General features: G+C 36.6%; 1 protein-coding gene across 1 annotated transcript; it reads left to right on the forward strand.

Annotated features, from left to right (window-relative positions):
- The first annotated feature begins 6519 nt into the window (after positions 1–6519).
- Positions 6520–8097, forward strand: LOC149416817 (uncharacterized). Its single transcript, XM_089641325.1, has 4 exons — positions 6520–6725; positions 7306–7422; positions 7505–7666; positions 7884–8097. The coding sequence occupies exons 1-4, from the start codon at positions 6655–6657 to the stop codon at positions 8095–8097; spliced, it is 564 nt and encodes a 187-aa protein (XP_089497451.1). The 5' UTR covers positions 6520–6654.
- The last annotated feature ends 1550 nt before the right edge of the window (positions 8098–9647 follow it).

The following is a 9647-nucleotide window of genomic DNA, read 5'->3' on the forward strand; positions in this document are numbered from 1 at the left end:
TGACGTCAGAACACAAAGCCAAACATCAGTGTATTAAAAAAATGAAAAATTGAACAACAATATTTTTTAAACTGCGTCAAGACACGATCGCACAATATCCTGACTCAAGTTACTTTATTGCACCCCTCTCTTTAACCCCTTGTGCGCCAAAAAAATTATTTGATGGTAGTTTAAACAATAAAAAATCTCATAGCGTATTAAAATATAGTTTTTTGCTTGGATTTAAAGTATTTTAATACTATTCTAGCTTGTAGTTTCGTTACTTGCAAACATGTTTATATTATCTTTGAAAAAGCGCATTGCAAAATTCCATGTCAAATGCCATATTTTCGACACAGAACTGTATTCATTCATTCATTCAAAGAACCCTTATTTAGCTGCAATATATAATATAAATCAAAAATATGTTCGTATGTCTTCGTTTCATTTTTTATAACATTAGAGAAAAATTCTCTAAAATAAGAAGCTATCCATACAAATCCTTTGAAACTACATAGATTTTTACAAATGTGTAAGCACACGATATGGTAAGACCTAAACTGAACCAACCTCCGATAGGAGAAACTACCACAAGAAGAAGAAGTAACACCTTAAAAACATTTTCTTACGCTTTTAGATAGGAGAAAAAACAACTGTTCAAAAAGTATCTGCCTAAATTCAAATTTACTAAAATTTTCACGTGATGATAATACATTCCTGTGCTGACTACCGATTCCAATATAGAGATATTAAATTAATCGCCGGTAGATATATAAAATATACTTCTCGGTCGGGCACAACCGATCGTCAAGTCATCGATCTACTCTTTTTTCCCGCTTTTCTGTCATTAATTCGTGGAGAACAATGCGAGCCCTCCCTCACCGTCCTCAATTCCACGCCCCACCACCGCCCCCTCCCCTTCTCTACACCAATTCTGGTCCGTAGGGGCTGGCGGCCAGCCGATATTCGATTTTGCTTAATTAAGCACAAAGAAAAAAACAATATTTATTAAAATATTTCAATAATATTAATTACACTAGAATTAAACGAAACATCAATCAATTACATACATACCGCCGCCCAGGAACCATTTATTGGATAACCAATACCTCTGCTATGGGTCACCTTAAGTGGTTCGCTACGTTTGGTGATTTAGAAGGGTTCTCTTTGTTCATCGGGTGAGGTGTGTTTAGGATGCGCTTGACCACCAGTTGTATAGCATGCCAGATCAAGATAGGCTTGTTTGGGGCGACCCTTTGACCTCTACAACTGGCCTCTCGACCCATCGCATCGCGTTTCAGGGGGAGGAATATATTCATCCATCCGTCACTCCTGGACATACTGATCCCTAGATTCCACCCTATTATCATATTACCTTGTAAATTTTAATAAACGATACAATTAAGACTTGTTTTATGTACAGCCATTATCTAACTGTTTGATAATGGCCATGGACGCCGAAATATCTCTTAAAATAATAAAAAATAAAATACTTGCCGATCTAAATAACAATACGATTAAATTTTATTTAAATTAAATTAAAAAAAAAAAAAACAATGAATTCTACGAATTAAACACAAGAATAAATAAATAATATTGGGTTTTGAATAAAGACTGTTGTTCCTTATTCAATAAGGGATTCACTGGTCCAAATGGCTTAGGGCAGTTGGGACTGTTTTGCGGAATTCAGATGATTAAACAAATATATTTTGGTCAGACGAAAACAAAAGAGCAATGAAACACGAGCGAAACCGGTATTTAACTACAATCTTATGTTATTTTATCTGGAACTATCATTAAAATGTGACATATTGTTGTTTTTCGTGTTAATCCCTAACTCTTTATCGATTCCCGTAACGGAATCCGCTCGAGAAAATAAAAATATTATTAATAATTTGGTCACAGGGAAAAACAAAATAAAACATGAAGGCTGAAGCGCGAGCGAAACCGGTTCGTAACTGCTAGTTATCACATGCTGTTTTGGAAAACATGGATTATCATCGTTCTACTATCTGTGCATCTATTCCCATAACAGAAGTAATTCCAGGCGGTCTTCCATAGCCTCGCTGGTAGTAATGTAGCTCCCGCGCCGGACGGTGATCATTAGTTCGGAACATATTTCAGCATTTTGCGCTCAGGCTGTAATTTTGTGAAAGCGGGCGGGGTGGTCCCCCCCTAGGGCGGTGGGGTATATCGCTGAAGGATAGGCAGGAAACAGACAATGAAATATTTGACAACTATTTAAAACATTGCAAAATCTAGTATTAACCAAATATCGCAATCAAGTGGAAACTACTGATTGAAATTTAAATACCTACCCGCTTAATTATAAACCATATATTTTTGAATTTATAATTTCATATTTTTTTATAATTCACTCCATGACAGCTGAGTTTTCCAACCATCCACTAGTTAATCTGAAGAAATGTGCATATCCTAAATGACCAGTAGTTGGTTCATACCAAGCATACGCAAGAGAAAGTCAATAGGATAAAGCCACTGTCTACCACTAAGTGTCTTTGACGGCCGGCATAGTCCAGTGGTAACGCATTGGACTGCCATTCCGAAGGTCGCGGGTTCGAACCCGGCGTGCGCAAATAAATTTTATTTGATTAATTTGTGTTATTTCACAATTAATTAATTAAAATAATATATAGTATATTTGCAGCACGTTCCAGAGTGGAAGATACTACCAGTATCGCCCTGGTGTAAGACCACCATTCAGAATTGAAACGTTGCTCCAAATGGCTTTAGCCGTGTTTAGTGACTAGATCTGAATAGCCAGGTACTTCCCCACCTTCCTCTTTCTCTTCCCCACTTACCTTCAGCCTCACAACATCCCCCAATTGGGGATGCCATAGTCTCACTGGCTCCAGACGGGAGCAGTTGGGACTCTTGTGAGGTATTCACTATAAAAAAAAAAAATAAAAAAAAGATGACACAAGGATGAAATTCGCAGTAACAAATTTGTTATCCGCCACTTGTTTTAATTCAAGCAAAAAAAAAATCGCAAAAATGCGTGTTTTATTTTATTTTTATGTTAAGCCACAAATATTTTTCTATTACTTTTAAAGAACTTAATTTGTCACATTTAGTTCTTTAAAACTATATCCGAAAACGGATTCATAAATAGACAATATTTTTTACAAATCTGATATTTTTTTTAGGCTTAGTAAAAATAAAGGCCAAGATGCTATTTACTCGCAGTATTTAATTAAAGAACCTTTTATATTTTAATGCGATAAAGTTTTCACAGCGAAAACACGTGATTTAGCATTTTAGTGCCGTAATTTAATGACAAAGTAAATTCCCTCTTTTATCGCTGGTTGGCTAAAAAGTTAACATAAGATAATGATGAACATAAGATAGACAGCAAAGAGATATTTTATTCTATTGGCTTAGGTTTATGGGAGGAGCGAGGGATGGCATACAAATAAATTTAACACAAAAAGAAATACTGAAAGTTCCCTTAAAAAAATGTAATCCGTATAAATAAATACTGTGTTTCTTTCTAAAAATTGCGTTATACAAATATCACTGCACCGTTATTTTTGTATGAACGTGCGCCATTGCATTTTTTTTGTCATTAATGGTATAACCCTAATAAATACTGCTGACGTAATGTATAATGAATATTATATTAAACTTATTTTAACTAGTAAACATCGATAAAAAAACTGTAAAATACCCAACCCGTAAAACACAACATTTTTTACTATAATACATCTATTTTTATTAAGAGATGTGTTTAAAAATGTTTTTTTAATGAGGATTTAATCTTCCTCAAAGGGAAGTAGGTCAATTTCCACTTCCAGGATTCAATGTATTCATTCATTAATAATTTAGTCACTAATTCAAGAAAATATATTCAAAATTCAGTTCGATGTACTTAAAAATATCACCTACAATTTATTATATTTTAATACATTATCTATTTATTGGGTTGAGTTAGGGGTAGTTTTCAACAAAGCGAGGGATGGGATGATGGGAGAGGTAGGAGGGAGGGTTGGGGTGGGATCGTGCTCAGGGCATGGTTGGCAGGTTTTCACTAATCAATCACTCTTCATGCTCCCGATTTCTCCGTAAAACGCACGCAAAACACGTTGAAACGTTTGCAATGATAGCCGCTGTAATCATTTCAACCCATCATTTTCAAGAATATTTAGCCATTTTGTAAGTAGTCGTGTTACACATAAGCAAGAGTTTTTTTTCAAAATTTTCTAGATTTTAACCAATTTTTTTATCTATATATTTTGTGGCTTATAAATATTGATATATGATTATATCACTAAACTAGTTCCATCGGTCTGGTGATGGTGGAATATGGGATTCAATAACAGTAGATCCCACGACAGTTGGTCCCCCGATAATTGACCCGCCGAAAGTTGATCCCTCGGACATTTGACCCCCCCTCGGACAGTTGACCCCCCGGATAGTTGATTCCCTAAAGCCAAATGTATTATTTCTTCTTCTAATCCTTCCTTATCGGCAAAGTAAGTATGAACAGATAATATACGGCCGTATGAAAAAAGTCAATATACTTTGTCTGCAGGCTTTTTTTCTTATTTATACTAACAATAATGCTGTATCCGGAGGAGTATGCAGTAAGGTTATCCAGCCGAATAACCAAATACCGCATTTATGTATCCAGTATTTTTAGAGAAATACGCTGTAACTGTTCACATATATATACACATAATATATAACTATCTAAGTGTCCCCGAATGGGTATGCAGAGAAGATGTACGACCGTAGGTATAACACAAGTCGATATAATTTACTTTTCAGGCGTCTTGAGTGGGAATCAGGCATTATTTTTATCAAAAATATTTCCATGGCGGATATCCTCTCCGCATACATAGTTTACCAATGAAGTCTTGTAGAAGTAATAATTATTTACGGGATCAATTATCCAAGGGATTAACAGGCAAAGGGATCAACTTGAGGGGGGTTAACTGACAGGGGGCCAACTGCTGGGACACCAAATATGGATACAAAACTTCTTTAAAAATTTATTGATTGGAATGAAAAAATTTCTTTACAACAAATACGATAAAAACATTAATTTATTTATCAATTAAACAAAATGCATAATCCTTACACCGTGTGACTTTCTTTTTTCTGTTCTTCATTCTCGTATACCTACGAACACCTGTAAAACAGTATAAAACTATTGAAGACGTGTTCTATTCCTCGGCTGGCTAAGTCCTCTATCACAAATCACAACACAAGCAACATTTTCCGGTCACTTTTGTGGCAGCAGGAGATTTTCAAATATTGTCAGGTTATTCGTAATTCGGGAATGTTTGTCATTCTTAAAAAAAAAGATCTCCCTTGTTATTTTACGTTAATTTTTCTTTGGCTGTCGCCTTGGTTGCAATGTATATAAAGTGATATTTGTCAACTAATCAAATTATATTAATAAAGTTTGATGGATTACTATATTTCTTTATTATATGCGTGGTATGTAAAATAACATAAATTTAGAATTAACTTAATACTTTAGCGTTCTAGATTAAAGCCCCACTTGTGTATAATTAGTACATTGTATACTATACCTGCTCCCCTCGCGAATTCGCCAAACAAAGCAACGAGATAACTGAGGACTGGATTACAGCCACCAGATGGGGTCTTGCCATCCCACCCCCACTCAGTCTCACCACCACCCTTTCCTCTTCAGTAACTCTGATTAACGAGCGCGTCTTCCAACGTCCCTTGCCTGAAACAACGGGATACAAAATACATTATTCATAATTGCTTTCTGGAAATATCCCGGGCCCGCTCGGGTCTATATGCACGAGCCCCGGGCAAACAGAAAAGGGTCGGGCCTTCCCGGAAAGGAGCAGATGAAAGAAAACCATTCCGTGCGTTAATATATAAGAGGGAACTTTTCAAAAGGAGGCATTTTCCCTTTCAGTTCCCCTCCTAGAGTGATTATTCGCGGGAAGAGGGAGCATGCGCCATGCCTGATTCCCGCTAAGTGGATCGGAAGGCAAATAAACCCACGGCACATACCTGCTTGCAGCTAGCAATTCGTCCTATAAAACACAACAAACGTTAAAGATATCTGAAAACCTTTACGACTATAGCTCAAGGGTTCGCCAATAGCAAAATTCGCTATAAATTTAACATGAATTAAGAATTAAACGCCGTATACACGTGTTTCGTTTGAATCCCGCAAAGAGAATCAAGACGCAAGTAAACAACTTACGTGTAGTTGCAACCAGCAGTTTATTGTTCAAATTAAGCACATTAGCACACATTAAATACATTTCTAAACACGATAAAATTTGCTACAAACTGTACTTAGTATAGGCTTATCTAGCATACACCATTAATATTACCATACGTTTTAAAAACATAATAATGAACATGTTTTTAAAACATGGGGTAATTTCAATGGTGTACGAACAAATTAAAGATTTTTTAACTGTTGGGTAGCAACCACTGGAACGATTTCGGTCGAAAAATCGACCACTTTTATTTTTCTGCGATTAATATCGGTCCAAAAATGGACCGATTTTTCTACCATTCGTAAAATATTTATTGTAATTATTTAAAACGTTTATATGGCCAGCTACTTGTTTTATCGAATAGCTGATAATATATTCTCTTTGTCTATGAACTTATCCGTTGTCTTTGAAGTGTTATTTAACGAGTTTTCGCGGTTTTTTTATGGCGTCCTGTCAAAAACATAATTATAAATTTTCAACATTCACGAAATTTTGGACTCTTCCTAAAATGCCGTAAGTAATTAATTTATTGGGTTTTTAACGCATAATTATATATCTGTGTAATCATGATTGACTTATCTATCTTTGAAATGCGTTTTTAATTCGTTTGTTTGTATTATATTGTTTTGGTTGAAGTTTTTGTGTAAGATTACGTCAACTGAAGACGTCATCTATTTTTGATTTACAATAATGTCTTAAATACTGCACTCGCGCATTTGAAATATAGATATTCCATCACAGTGATTCAAAACAAAGAGATATATATAAGTTTTATTTGAATTGGTTCATTATTAATACAGATATTTGCTAACCAATTATTTTAAGTCATATGTCAAAAAGTTGACTCTTTTTCACATGTAAAATGGTGTAAAGCCTTCGTCACACAATAAAAATTTTGTAATTTAGTTGTATAATTAATTAATTTGTTTACTTTTACCAAATTTGTGCAGTAACAGCTGTCGTCCAGGGAAAGGGATCACTCCACGACCCAATAATTATTTTCAAATTTTATATTAGTGCAATATTTAACAAAATTTAAACATTTTAAATTTTACATTACTTACATTAAGTGTTTTCAATTTAAAATATATAGAGTGGTGCTGACTGCAAGAGGAGGCAGAGGAAGAGGGAGAGGTGGGGTACGAGCTGGTGCCGGACTACCTGCACGTGGACGTCAACGCAGAGCTGCAATTGCAGCCTCGTCTGGAGTGTTAGTATTTTTTAATGTTTTTTTATGAAAGTACTTTGCTGTGGCCGTTGAACTCATCATATATTTGTATTTATTTAAACAGCGACCCTGCTTTGCTACTGGTGCGAGAGGATCGCGTCAAGGCCCTAAAGGCTGTTAGGGCCCTGCCTGCTTCCTTCCGGCTAGAGCTGGAAAGCCGAAAATTCAAGAAGCAGGCGGCGCGCATTTTGCTCCCTACCGCACCTCCAAGAAAAACTAAACAAAAGTAAGTAATCGTATTTAGATGCTTGATACAATATTATTGTTTTTTCCTGACAGCGTTCCACTCTTACAGTGAGAGTTGGTAAGATCAGCGCTCTGTGCATTTGGCACATTCAGTGCATATTTTACAGAGTTCTAATTTTATTGTTTATTTACATACTGTACATACTGTTTCACACGTGAATGAGAACAATTTATATGATTTATGTAAATGTTTTCAGAATTCCATCTCCGGAGAGAACAACGTGTCCCTTTTCACAAGGGACGCCTTCACCGTTGCCACGACCCGTACCACCACCGTGGATGTCCACTCCCGCAGACCCAATCAACGGCTCCCAATGCACCAATTATGCCTATCCGTGCAGCATCTCCCGAGCCGTTACCTGGGACATCGCGGAGTGGGGAACTCTTCTCTCCGGAGGCCGGCTATCATAGCGAGCTGTGGGTGGACGTGCCATTCTACGAAGAATTGTCGGCGTTTGGGAACGGTGAGTTTATTTTTTGAAATGTCATACCAGGTGCTCAATATAAAATCAATTATCTATATTTTATATTGATATCCCTAGCACAGTTTCACTGTTGGTATATTGGTAGGAAATAAGCATAGTACTTAAAAATTCCACATAACAAACATACAAAATGTATTGTTGTTATGACGTGGATGCATCATTACACATCTTTTTTTTCTGTAACGGGTATTGCAGAGTGAGAAATAAGACATGCCGAACTTCTTTGCGAGGATTACATTTGATTCACCGGCTTCTAAACGGTGTAATACAGCATTTTTTTCTTAAATTGAAAAAACACTTTCGCTTCACGGGACTCATTGTGTCGAGCTTCCTAGTTAAAAGCGAGGCTGTATTGGTAGGTGGGTTTTGTAACCGGACAAATTATCATTAAAATAGGTCGCTTTACGTAGTTGGTCACTTTAAACGGATACGTTTTCCTACTAAAAGCTATGAAACCTTACTAGAGTTTACATTATCGTCACTTAAAACAGTAGACCGTTAAATGCAAAGTCATTATATCCAAATTCTACTGTAAATTTGTGTTTTCTTTTATTTCAGAGTCAGACATGGGCAGAAACAGTAACGTGGACGAGGCAGCTGTACTAGAAGAGTCTGTACTTGGAAACTTGAGTTATAAAACTAACTAACTTACCTTCACGCCATTTCGGTAGGCAGAGAGGATGAACCACCATGCAACTCGATCTTGGCACACACACTCTTTTCTTCATTCCATACCTACCTGACTGTGCTATTCTGACTCCTGACATTGCCCGCCTCAAGTATTTGATTAACTTTTTATTTATTTTTTTATATGAATACCTCACAAGAGCCTCAGCTGGAGCCAGTGAGACTATGGCATCCCCAATCGGGGTATGTTGTGAGGCTGAAGGTAGCGGGGAGGGGAAGGAGGTGTGGCTATTCAGAACTGGTCACCAAACACGGCTAAAGCCATTTCAAGCAACGTTTCAATTCTGAATGGGGTCTTACACCAGGGCGATACTATGGGTATCTTCCACTCTGGAACGTGCCGCAAATATAATATATATTATTTTTAATGAATTTTGTGTGAAAATAACACTAATTATTCAAATATAATTTATTTGATTTGATCCCGCGACCATCGTATTGCGAGTCATAAGCCGTACCAGAGGCAGTGGGTTATCGTAATATAGACACATTAAATTAATTTGGGTTTTCTGTTGTTTCAGAAATGGATATGGACAGATCGAGCGACGAGGATGACGAAGCGAGCGACGTCGACCACGAAGAGAGCGATGAGGATACATGCCACCAATACCTTATCATAATATTATCAACTCCCATAGACTTTAGTAGACAAGACCAGGTAGATAGTGAGGCAATGCGTTCGATTCTGCCGCCTGAAGGTTACTCTTTCGATTGGTCTAATGATATCTTACGGGATAAGGGAGACTTTTACAGGCACGCCAAGACCAACTTTCAATACCGACGAAATGG

This window comes from Hesperophylax consimilis, chromosome 16 (genome assembly GCF_061612785.1).
Source record: "Hesperophylax consimilis isolate HC1 chromosome 16, BYU_Hcon_1.0, whole genome shotgun sequence".
NCBI classification, from domain to species: Eukaryota; Metazoa; Arthropoda; class Insecta; order Trichoptera; family Limnephilidae; genus Hesperophylax; species Hesperophylax consimilis.